The sequence below is a fragment of the Dermacentor albipictus genome, chromosome 3, assembly GCF_038994185.2.
Source record: "Dermacentor albipictus isolate Rhodes 1998 colony chromosome 3, USDA_Dalb.pri_finalv2, whole genome shotgun sequence".
Lineage (NCBI taxonomy): Eukaryota > Metazoa > Arthropoda > Arachnida > Ixodida > Ixodidae > Dermacentor > Dermacentor albipictus.
In genome coordinates, this window is record NC_091823.1 from 130673246 (window position 1) to 130685538 (window position 12293).

At 44.2% G+C, this 12293-nt stretch overlaps 1 protein-coding gene across 1 annotated transcript in view; it reads left to right on the forward strand.

Annotated features, from left to right (window-relative positions):
• LOC135921136 (soluble guanylate cyclase 88E-like) overlaps positions 1–12293 on the forward strand; it is a 131386-nt gene that overhangs the window by 66583 nt on the left and 52510 nt on the right. Inside the window, exons 8-9 of the mRNA XM_065455458.2 lie at positions 3276–3405; positions 7855–8001. Of these exons, the coding sequence (XP_065311530.2) occupies positions 3276–3405; positions 7855–8001 (277 nt within the window). The remainder of the gene's footprint in view (positions 1–3275; positions 3406–7854; positions 8002–12293) is intronic.

A 12293-nucleotide genomic window follows, 5' to 3' on the forward strand; every position in this document is an offset into this window, starting at 1 on the left:
GAACGTACTTTACTATTCGACAGGTGCAAGTGCGCAGCCTAATCTGGCTGTCTGACGAGTAGATTCTGTAAGCCTGATCAAGCGATGATTATCTCCATAGGCATCACAGTTCGCGCACAATTGCACGTTTTTCTTTATTCCTTACGAAACCGATTTGAATGGGTGCTAATGCTGCGGGCTCTGCACGTTCACGAAATATTTGCAATTGATGGACATTTACAAATTTTATTGAGATATTAGGCAGCAGTTGAAAAAAAAAAAGCTTTGAGAACGCTAAAACTTCCGAATAAAAACAGGAACAGCGTGACACAGGACGAGCGAGTAAAGAGCACAGGACAGAGCACTGGAGATTTTAAGGATGAGCCAACCAGCCCCATTGAACACACTGCTAAAGCTTCTCCATGAAGAGTGAAACGAGATAGCAATCAAACCTCCGTGGCTGCTTCTGACGATTCCCGGCAACTGCAGCTTATGTAGCCGTAACGCTTACCGGGAAACGCCGGGGCGAACGCTGTGCACGAAGGCGAGCTTTCTGGAGGAAACGCGGCCTCTTGCGTGGGCCGATCCCGGAGGTAGTCCCACATCCACGCCCCAGAAATTACGCAATTTTCAGGTTTCTTTTATTGTTTCGCACATCTAATATTTCAGTCGGAGAAGACTTAAGTGAAAAGGCATGCCCTGTCGATGTTTTGGCTCCTGGCATTTGTTTGTGGACTGTCATTTTCAAACTTTGCCGAAAATGTGAGCAAGGCATGAAGAACTTTAGTGACAGAATGGTGGGGCAATATAATCCGCATATGCCGCATGCCGTATGGCAAGGCGTGGCGTATACCTATACCTAAATATATGCGACATTTTTCTCTCACGAACAACGCTGCTGACGCCAATGCCGAATTTTCTGCGACATAGATTCCTTAATAATATGGTAGACGGATTGAAGAAACACGTATATATAGGAGCAGCTGGCCTCCTTCACGTGAGTCTCAAGGGATTTCAGGTAGACCGAGGGGCTGGAGTATAGTATTTCACCTGTGTAAACACCATGTAATTGTCTTCTTTATGTAACCAGCGCAAGAGGGGACACAGAACACAAGAAAGGACAGCGCTGACTTCCAACTGGCATTTCCTTTCAACTGGTGCCTACTCAGGGTCTGTACGCGGGGAGGGGGGGGGGAGTGCTTAGGCCATGACGCGCTCTTGTTGATTTGTGGCGCTGATTTGTGGATTTGTTGCACAACTATATCTGGTTGTGATCAAGTGTGGTAGGTTATATACTCATGCTTTTTTGTAATAAACGCCAGTTGTAAGTCAGTGTTTGTCCTTGTCGCCTTTCTTGCAGTCTGTGGCCGCTTTTCCGCTGGTTACATAATCATGGAAAACCGACTAGCCCGGTCGCACACCTTGCTTCAGTTTAATTGTCATCGCTGGGTTCACATGCGACTTTGTGCGTCTTGCAGAATTTTGCTACCCTAGAAAGAGTGCCATGGACTAAAGATTATCCAGAAATGACGTGGTCCAAATGCATTTCCACGCTAGGGTAATCAAATTGCTTGTGTTCTTTTGAATCATGCTGCATTTGGAACCTCACAATCCGAGGATAAAAGCCGAATTTCAGCTGCCATCGCACATTGTTATGTAAGTGTAATAGTAAAGGAAAAGCTTGCGGAGTAACCCTGGGAAATTAAACGTTTGTACCTGACTGACACGGACTCTATTCTATCGTCAGGCGTTTCGGTAAAGCCGTAATAGCGGAGAGGTTACCTGAAATTTAGTCAACAGTTCTGGTAACAGTTTTAGTGACATTTAAGCACGATTTAGTGGAGATTCAGGGAATTTTTCATGATACTTAAGCCACGTGCCTAAAGATATTACGGTAGCACTTGTTTAGGTACTAGTATTTAGAAACGTGAGTTGTCAGGCAAAGCATTGCTGCATCTCCTCTGCATACCAGGAATTTCTAGCCTTGTGTAAACAGAAATGCACGCTTTTCTCCGCGTATAAAGGCCCATGAGAAAGCAATTATCGTCTGATTGGTGACCCTAAAGAAAACTATTACCAATCCGTTTGTGGTGTCTTAGTGCGGTATCTTTCGTAAAAGAGTGCTAAATAAGGCTGTGTGGTAGACATGGCGGCTCATCACAGAAACATGAACGTCCAAGACAAACGCCTAGCTCAAATGACGTAGTGATAAAATTTATTGCCGAGAAAGCAATGTATATATGTGTCCAAATGAATACAACAAGAAAGAACGAAAACCAGATTACAAAATGGAAAGAAAAACCAAATGAAATAAACGCGATTTCGATGGAGTGTAATTACGTCGACGGCGCACTGAAACATGATGAGCTCTGCAGAAGGCTTGAAATCCGGGCCACTTGGTACATAGTCGAACGAAAAGCAGTCACAAAAGACAAAAGACAAGAAGACAGGTTCCCACCACAAAAATTGGTGTGGTGTGAGCATTACACCAGCCGCACCTCAACGAACAGTCGTTGTGGCGTGAACCTCTCTTCTTGTCTTTTGTCTTTCGTGACTGATGTCCTTCAACTATGATCAGCTCTTTTCTCAAGGCGATAGTAGTCATAGCATTCGCATGCTTACTGGTGTTGATTCTTTTTCACGCTTACTTTACCATTAACGAATAAACAAAGACACAGAAGATTCTGGAGCAATCGGTTGATAGGTGACTGCCTAGGCACTGCATAATTAAATTAGCATGTTTACCGGGGAGCAGAGAGGTTTCGTGAGTGTCTTCTCTGACGTTTTATCGCCTTGCAAAATAGTAAAGAAAACTTTTGCATGCTTGAAGAAGGATAAAGAATAGCTCCTCTAGATAAGCTATTTTCGTAGACGAAAACTGCTACATAATGCCTACATAAGAGTCAGTTTATGTAATGATCTACGATAACGTCCCCAAGAATGCCAAGCATACTTCAACTCTAGGGAAAGATATGAAAGCGCATCATGTGTTGCTACGGATAAAAACACGCAGGAACAACCTGCCATCAGCCAAGCAGAAAGTACTGTACGCCAAAAAGTTTATCGGCGAAATCCGGCATATCTTTTTGTAAAAATATGTCTACTGATAAATGACTGCTCTTTGTCCCCTTCCTGAATGTTAACACGAACCTTGTTGAAATGTTCTCTACCTTCAAGAAACTCCCACAAGTTTTTGCGGATCATTGCTCCGATCGCACAGTTTTCGTCCCCTCAGAAGCACTAACGTTTTGTCTCCTACAAAGGCTCATCTATGTGCTTACGATGGTTCATTGCAGGATGCGCGACCTGGAGACAATGGTCCTGACGGGACTCTATATCAACGACCTTAGTATGCACGACTTCAGCCGCGACATGGTGCTTGCTGGACAGCAGCAATCCGCTGAGCTCAAGCTCGCACTAGACCAGGTAAAGATGAACGGATGTTTCTTCTTTGGACTATATATATATATATATATATATATATATATATATATATATATATATATATGGAAGCTGGATAATATTCAGCAGGATGAATAATCGGGCGAGTTGCTATAGCTTCGTATTACCAACAGTAGACTGTACACGCGTTGAGGAAGAGTAGTGATGAAATCGAGGAGATTTTTTTCGAGACCTAAGTTTTTTAGCTAAATTACCTGGCGAGACGGCTGTAGAGGACGCAAGGCCTTCTGTACATCAGGGGTTGACTCAGACGAACATTTTTGACTGAAGCGCGCAGATTCAGAAAAAAAAGGAAGCAGATTACCTTACATGTATCGGCTACTTATAAACTACTGTCCATCCAAGTACGCACAGAAATATCGGACAGTGTAAGAGCACCGTGTTTCTTTAGAGAGAATATGTGTGTATCGGTTACAGATCGTTCAATGGTGACAAAATAGCCAGTCGGAGCCTTCAATAACAGCATACTGGATTGTCGTGTTCCTCAGTTCAGTCAATCGGTTCACTTAGGAAACATTTCTGACTTGATGTGGTCTCGTAATAATAGAGACTCAGCTAGTGCGCTTTCCGCTTATGCTAAACCTCCCGACGCAAGATATATATATATATATATATATATATATATATATATATATATATATATATATATATACGTATACTCTCCCTGCACTGCGCAGGAAGTCCGTGGACGCAAAAGAAAAGACAGCAAACATTGGGTCGTGGACTATCGATGGTTGTTTACTAGCACCGACTGAGAGTAGTTAGGCATATTGGCACAAGGACAAATAGTAAACATATATACACGCAGCCACCAAGACGCTCACAGCTTCTCCGTCGTGTCCATATGTCGTGCAGAGCTATAGCTTGCACGCAACAATGCACTGTTATTCTTGTACACACGCACGCCTGCGTATATCATCTATCCGGACGTCAGCCATCGAAGGAGCTAAAGCGCTGAAGGCTGTCCTTTGCCTGGTACGTTATTGCTTTGGCACGTTCCCATAGTAGCAGACAGTCTATACATCTACGTAGCAACGCTTGTATTAAAATATGTATTGCACATCGCTTTCTTTCACCCGGTAAAGTGGGATTCGTTGTCGAAAACAGGCACTTCGCTTGAAGGGGTACGTTTCAGCGATGCGGACCTCGAGGATTAAGGTCTCGGAAAGGGAGGTATTGTTGGTCAGATTGTCAGATTGTTCTGGCACTCATGTTCTGAACAAAAAAGAAGAAATGGGCAAATCAAAAAAGAACTTTTGGAAGCGCCTTTCTTCTTTCGGTCCTTGTAGCTTCTTTCCTGATGAGGTTTCTAACATATTTTACTAGCTTTCCTACGAGATAGCAGGCCACTTTTGCTATATTTCTCGCCAACCACCAATTTGTAGCCAATATATGGAGCCAGAGGCTTCAATCTGTTGCCTTGTTTGCACACGAACATTCCTTTTTTTGAGTGAGCAAAAATGAAAAGTTTAACGGAGAACTAGGAAACATAAGAGAAATAGGCTGGGCACAACTTGATGCCGCCCTTTTAAAGTGGGCAGCAGGGTAGCTACAGACAGAAAAAGAGAACAGATAAACTGTGCAAGGTTAGTGTTGCACCGAAGTGTATAGTTTTGCAATGTTCTCCTATCTAATAAATTATGGGGTTTTACGTGCCAAAACCCCTTTCCTGGTTATGAGGCACGCCGTAGTGGAGGACTCCGGAAATTTCGGCCACCTGGGGCTCTTTAACGTACACCTAAATCTAGGTACCCGGGTGTTTTCGCATTTCGCCCCCATCGAAATGTGGCCACCGTGGCCAGTATTCGATCCTGTGACCTTGTGCTCAGCAGCCTTACACCATAGCCACTGAGCAACCACGGCGGGTCCCCTATCTATTGACGATTGCTTATGTGCGGTAGTGTTTCACAGCAACGTCAGTGAGAGCGCTTCCATGACAGATAGTATTGCCAGCACAGCAGTCACTATTGGGTGTGATTCAAAACAGCCTTCTTTATAAACACTTCACATCAGCTTCGATGAACGAAAAGAAGTAGCAATACGTCAGTGCTGGTTAGGCTTACTAATCTTTCCACAGCGTTTATGAAAACACAATTTTGTAGAGTTTCGTCACCTTAATTCTCGGCATCTGGCTCTGCCTTGTTTCCAGCAAAACTTCGTGTCTTGGTAACGATGACATTAGGAGATTGAAAGAGAAATGCTTCTGTGGCAGGGCTCGAGAACGCTTGCGAGTCAAGTGACTGACTTGTAATTTGCCGTGTACAGTGACCATTCAGTACTATGTCATGCGTACCCGTCGTTGCTTACAGGGCGCTCATTTTGCATGCTGGTGATTTCCAGTAGATTAAAACAGCGCGGATTATTATACTCATAGCAGCGTCAAATATGCCTCGTGGCAAATCATTCACCTCACTTGCCGATGGCGACTCGGATGACAGCGATAGAGACAGCGGCGAGAAAGTGTAGCACATGGGTTCGCTAACCAACGAATCCTGTAGAACTTTCACGCGCATTCATGTCACTGGGATGCGAGCCTACTTGATAATCTGTGAGGCTGCGTGATCATCTGCCATGGCGGTTGCGTTGTGTTCGGCTGGCTATATTTTGGTGTCCCGTTTTGAAATAAAACGACTGTGTGGTCACAAATTAACGACGTTATCACACGTTGTTGTTTTTCGCGCTGGAGCTTTTGCGGTATCATTCCTGATCATTGGTTGAAAAGCTGCTGGTCACATCGAATCATATAAGTCGAGGAAGTAAAATGTGCCAGCGTGCTTTTTTCAGCGCAAGAGCTCTCACGTACCGGCTACTTCCTCAGCTTCCTTCCACATTCACGCCAATGCTTACGGCTGCAAAGGATATTCTGTTTTGAGCGGCTATAAAAAGTAGAAGCATAAAACAATTTGAATTCAAGATGCACTGCAACGAGTCCGCGAGTTGCCAGTTTGCATGCTTGTTTCTCTATTAGTATAGTGTATGACAAAACTTAGAAAGTGGTGTTTGCCCTATCTTTACAAGGTTATGTCACTTTGGCTTGATACTTTCGAGAACATTACAGTTCACGACGTGAATTTTAGATCGAAAATATTACTTCCAGACAAGTGAAATTTATTCGACAAGCGTGGGTGCAAATAATTACTTGATGTCACGCAACCGTAAAAAATTGCTCAGCATGCAGCATGTTTTTACCATGACTCCTAGGGCAGCGGGATCACTGCACTTTCCACGTTGGCATAGCACCATGGCTTTCTTTAGCTCACGTATGCCTATGACGCAGAGATGCATAGGTTGACCAAGAATTTATTCTTCGCCTCAGCAAAGCCCATAAAACTGCGAAGTACGTAACTCAATCGCGCAGTCACAAAAATGCGGTACGTCGAGCCCTCTCGTGTTTACAGTAGCCTAGCGCAACAGCATTGTATAGCTGCGCCCCAATATTAACCGCACCGGAGCGCCTAGATAACATTAACCAGGGCACCGTCGCAGAGCTTCGACATGTGGCTGGGAGCCCGCGTAAACAAGAGCTCCTGGGTCCTATACCTGCAAACGATGTGCGTTCTCCATGCAAACGCCACACACAGACGTTCATGAACGGTTGCGGTGCCCTACCTCTTCAGCAACATGACATCGACGCCAGGCAAATTTGAATCAGAGGTGCTCATCATGCACACATCGTGCTTAGTGCAGGTTACTCTTCGCTTCCATAGAAATTACGCACGACTCTGAAATCTGCCGACGAGTTCAGACTCGTGTATGTTATTCATTTGTGTATTCCTGCATGAGCTCGTTCATATTAAGGGTGTGGCTAGTTCGCCTCGACAAAGGAGCTCTGTGGTGAAAAAGTGCAGATTCTTTTTTATAATTCAGTATTTAAGCATAAGAGCAACCATGGAACATAATGTAGCAGGCATTCAACAGGGATTTTCAGATAATTATGTGCCAGTGCCTCTGTTTGACTTTGCGCAATCGCTTTACCATTAGACTGGCAAGCAGCAGCACATTGTTCGTTACAGTTACAGATCGCTAAGTGATGTGGTATATGGAAGAAAATGGAATTAATTGAAGTACTTCTTATACAGAGTTATTGGGCATGTTATCTGGTGGCAGAAGTGCGAGCACCACGTTCCGCAAGTATTATAACAAGAGGGTCCTTCTCGAGTAGCGCTGCCAAGCTGAGGACTTTACAAAACGTACCAGTCAATACTAGCGTCCGGTGAAGTGGAGCATTATTTATGCAGTTCATTAAAAACGACCCTCGCCTTTAAAGTACGAGAACCAATATTTCATAAAGAGATATTCCGCTCTATGAAATTCTAGACTATGCATTCCCCTCTTAAAGCCCAGTGCCACGTCGCTATGGTAGTCACTTATGTGTAGTATATTGGATATCAATATTTTTCGCCCTCCATGCAGGAGCTCCAGAAGAGCCGTCAGTTAGAGGAGTCCATGCGCAAGCTGGACATTGAGATGAAGCGGACCGACGAGCTACTCTACCAGATGATCCCCAAAACTGTAGCCGATCAGCTGCGAAGTGGAGAGACCTCTGTCAACACCTGCCAGGTGCCTAACGCTATGACACTTCTTTTCACGGCGTTGCTCTATTTCCCACAAAAGAAGATAAGTTTTCACTTTTCATGTCTGTGTAGGATGACGCGACTACCACTCACGGTTTGACGTGCTCCACCACTTCAAAAATTATTGCTTGAAGTGAGAATTTCTCGTAACCTATATTATTACACGTTTCCAGACGTCACATCTTATTGCGACGCTTCTCACCGTAAGCCTCCATTATCACAGCAAGTCTATCATGTGTCACATGCTAATTATTCCCAAGCATGCTTGGCTATCTTCATAAACTGTTGCTGTCATTCGAACTCAAATCTTTGCCATTCAACTAGTCAGCAGTGAAATCAAGATACAGTGTTGTGTTTGCATTTCTATTTCAATATTTCGCGATCTGCTTCCGCTAGGTCATTTTTCTTCCACTTTTGCCTTTTCTTGGAGAGTATATTGCAGGCGAATGCACTTAAACGGCAACCAGGTTACCATGATGCTTCAAATGAGGTATACCTCTCTCCCAAACATACTAACGCTGATTGCTTCAAGCAAATTTGTTCATTTGCCAATCACACATTCTAGTTCTCCTGTTGAACACGACATTTAAACCGTCTGGTACGTGATCACACTCTTCATTTTCACAAATAATACCAATGTAACCATTATCGTCGCGGAGTAGACTTTATCCTGCTGCTCCTTGCATCTGCCAAATTTGATGTTCCACTCAGTGCCATAGCTGGCGGAGGATTAGTGTGCAGGTTAGCATGACAAGATTTAAAGATTCCATTATGTTAGTGATATACTTAAAGAATTTCCACTGAAGCATATCCTCAGTAGAATGAAATTCCGGTTGGTAATTTGCCAAGTGATCTGTGTATCCGAACAAAAACGATAAGCAACTCACGAATCTTGACAGAACCACTCTTTGAGAGAAGCACAAAGCCATGTTGGTGTCGCTTACTAGATGTCGTCAGGGATCTGCTTGCCAGGAACAAGGAGCAATAGCTAACTCTTGAAGAAAAGCATGACGAAGAAGTGGCAACTGCAAGGACGCGGCTGTTAGAGGCGTCGTGGCGGCTTCATTATTTGCTTCTAGTAGAATTATCATCAGATCGTTAGAATAAAGGTCATGTTTGGCTGCAAAAGTTAAAAATATAATTCCAAACGGTCGTTTGCTCCTGCCACGTACACTCTTTGTCAGCAATATGTGGGCTACGTTGCCGTCTATCACAAGGCTTATACTACGGGCTGTTAAGGAAGTGCCATAGGTTTCAACAACCTGGGGATTCAAATTAAATCTCGACCAACTGCACCACACAGCTGAACGCCATATATGGTGACGGCGACGAGTAGCCGTATATTTTTGACAAAGGCTGTACGTATAGGTTGTGTGCAGAGTTGGTTTTGTATATTTACGAGATATATGCGCTGATCAATAACAGTTGGGGCGCTGGAAGGTGTAGTGTGCGTTTGGTTGCTCTTTAAATAGATGACCCCACTACAGATAGATGCATAGATAGATAGATAGCTAGATAGATAGATAGATAGATAGATAGATAGATAGATAGATAGATAGATAGATAGATAGATAGATAGATAGATAGATAGATAGATAGATAGATAGATAGATAGATAGATAGATAGATACACAGATAGATAGATAGATAGAGAGAGAGAACGAGAGAGAGAGAGAGAGAGAGAGAGAGAGAGAGAGAGAGAGCCTTTAAAGAAAGACTACTAGAACGTTAAAGCATGCTCAAAAAGTCTAACGATACATTGACAAAAAGCGGTGAGCAATCCCAACAACACGCAGTCAATGCTTTGGAATCACCCTTACGCACAAACCGAGGAACACAGGTGATACTAAACAGTTGAAAGAACGTTTTATTGTAGGATATTTTTACAGATTAACTTTGGTATACGACAGCCAACTGAACAAAAGCTGGTGAGGTGACGTTTGTTTGTTTATTGATAGAGAAAAAAGAAAGTGTCGCGTTTTACTTGACTCTACTTATAACTGCTGCTGGATGATCGGCTCCCTCCAAGTCATGGAAGTGTGCAGTGGTCAAATTCTGGTAGCTGCATTATAGTACTAATCAATACCACGCATCAATTAGCATGAAACTACAATAATGTGACAAATCAACGCACGAAAGAATAGGGCAATAATATAATTTGTGTGGCTCGACAGCGATCGCGTAATACTACAGCGACCAACTACGGGGAAATCTTTGAGCTACATAGGTGGGCACTGCTCCAATTACTTTTACTTTATTTGACAGTCTTTTCTCCCTGGAGCCCCATGCGATGTCGCTGGTGTCATTTAAATTTAGCTCATCTCCGCTGACCCTGCTAGCAGGCTTGACTTCCGACATGTCCACAGACGCGAATCACTCGTCCACGTTATTTGCAGCAAAAAATAGTCTGGACGACAAACTTGACTTTCCTTTCGCATGAAACACTAACATCCACACGATACAGAGGAGGCTGTGCAACAGCCGTGGTTGTTACACGATCTATTCTCAGAATCGTTCCAAATACAATGATGAGGCGGCCCTACGCCTGCAGGCTGTCATCTCTCAGTGAACTGAGTTCAATAATCAGCACTATCACGAAGTTTGGCAGTGATTTCAGAATCTCGCAGGCATAAAATTGATGTGACAGAGGGTGCACCCATGCAGTTGGCGAAACCATTCATCGGGGCTACGCGGAGCTTTTCCTTCAGAGTTGAGTTAGGCTAACTCCGTGGTCGGAAAGCGGTAGCCAGGGCGCCGCCATCCCCGGTAGACCCTCGTTCTGTTTACACACTTAAGGCGGGCGCATCGCCGACAAGCGTTCGACTGCCACGTCTGAAGTGGCTGCGCGCGCCGGAAGAAAACCTGCGCAGGTTGTGACGCACGGGAGCTTTTAAGCCCCGCAAGTTCGCCCCCCGCCTTGGCCACTTCTCCACCGCGACGCCGCCGGGATGTTGCCGCCCCGCGTACGTGACCTTGCTCCGAGATTTCAATATCGCGGCCAAGTCCATGCGAGCAATTTCGCGTACGTGCCGCCCGACGTGCACCGGCGAAGGAACACGCGCCGTCCTCGGCGTTTCTTACCTTCATTCCGCTGTTATAATGGAAGCGCGCTCCTTCAAGTCGGCATAGCGGGCTCGGTGGTAGTGACATGCCGGACGCATTGCTGCTGGTAGACACATTCCGAACGTTATTGTATTTTTGTTTCGCCAACACGCGCTGCTTTAGAAAGGGGAGTTTTCCAGGTACTCACTAGTATTTCGGTTACACTAAATTCGCAGCTAAATATTTCTCACCTGCGTTCATATAGTAAGGAAGGAATAGGCAAAGGGGATCTTAGGGATGCTGCAGCAAACGTCTCCGTAGTCATTTGAATTTTGCTAGTATTATTATTATTTTTTTTTGAGGGGCACCAAAGTTGACGTAGAGAAGCACGTTGATGACTTACTTGTGCGCACAAATTGCGGCCGCAGAATGGCTTGGGCTTGCTAACTTTTGCCAGCAGCAGCACCCGAATAATGTTTGTAATACCTGCGGAGCGTTCCGAGAACCATTCGTGATTTTTTTAAAGTCGTGATTTACGGCTGAAAATGTGAAATCTAAAATAAATTGTCGCCATTATCTTACCGAAACTGCTCAGTAAGTGGGTTATTACGAACGCCGTTGCGGAGGATCGCGGAATTATTTTTAACCACCGAGACTTCCTCAAGGTGCACCAAAAGCACGGCACAAGAGTTTTTTTCGCATTCCGGAACCCTATCGAAATCCGGCCGTGACCATCCTGGTATCAAACCCGATATCTCGTGCTCACAATGCGACACTATAACCACTGAGCAACCGCGGCTTGTGAATTCTAAAGTAAAACGAAAGCCAACATAAATCTAATAAAACACATACGAAACATTGAAAAAGTTAAAGGGACACTAAAGCGAAACAAAAAAATCAGTTCAGACTAATGAACCTTTGTTAGAGAACATTGCAGGCAGTCATTTAAAAAAAAATGTTTGATTATTAGAGGAGAAAATGAAGGTCCAAGTATCAGTATTTGAATTTCACGCCCAAACTCCAGCGCCGGTACGTCAGCGTGACGTCAGCGATTCCAAAGTATGTTTTCGCATTTGGGCCGCGTTGGCTGAATAAAGGTTCCCGAAACTTGCCATGTTTATTATTTGGTTCATTTAAAGCACAATGTAGTGAATCTGTACCGCTATATATAATTAGTAGGCCCTGGAAGATGCCATCAAAATCCAAGACGTCACAGCCCCCATGTGTGGCAACTTA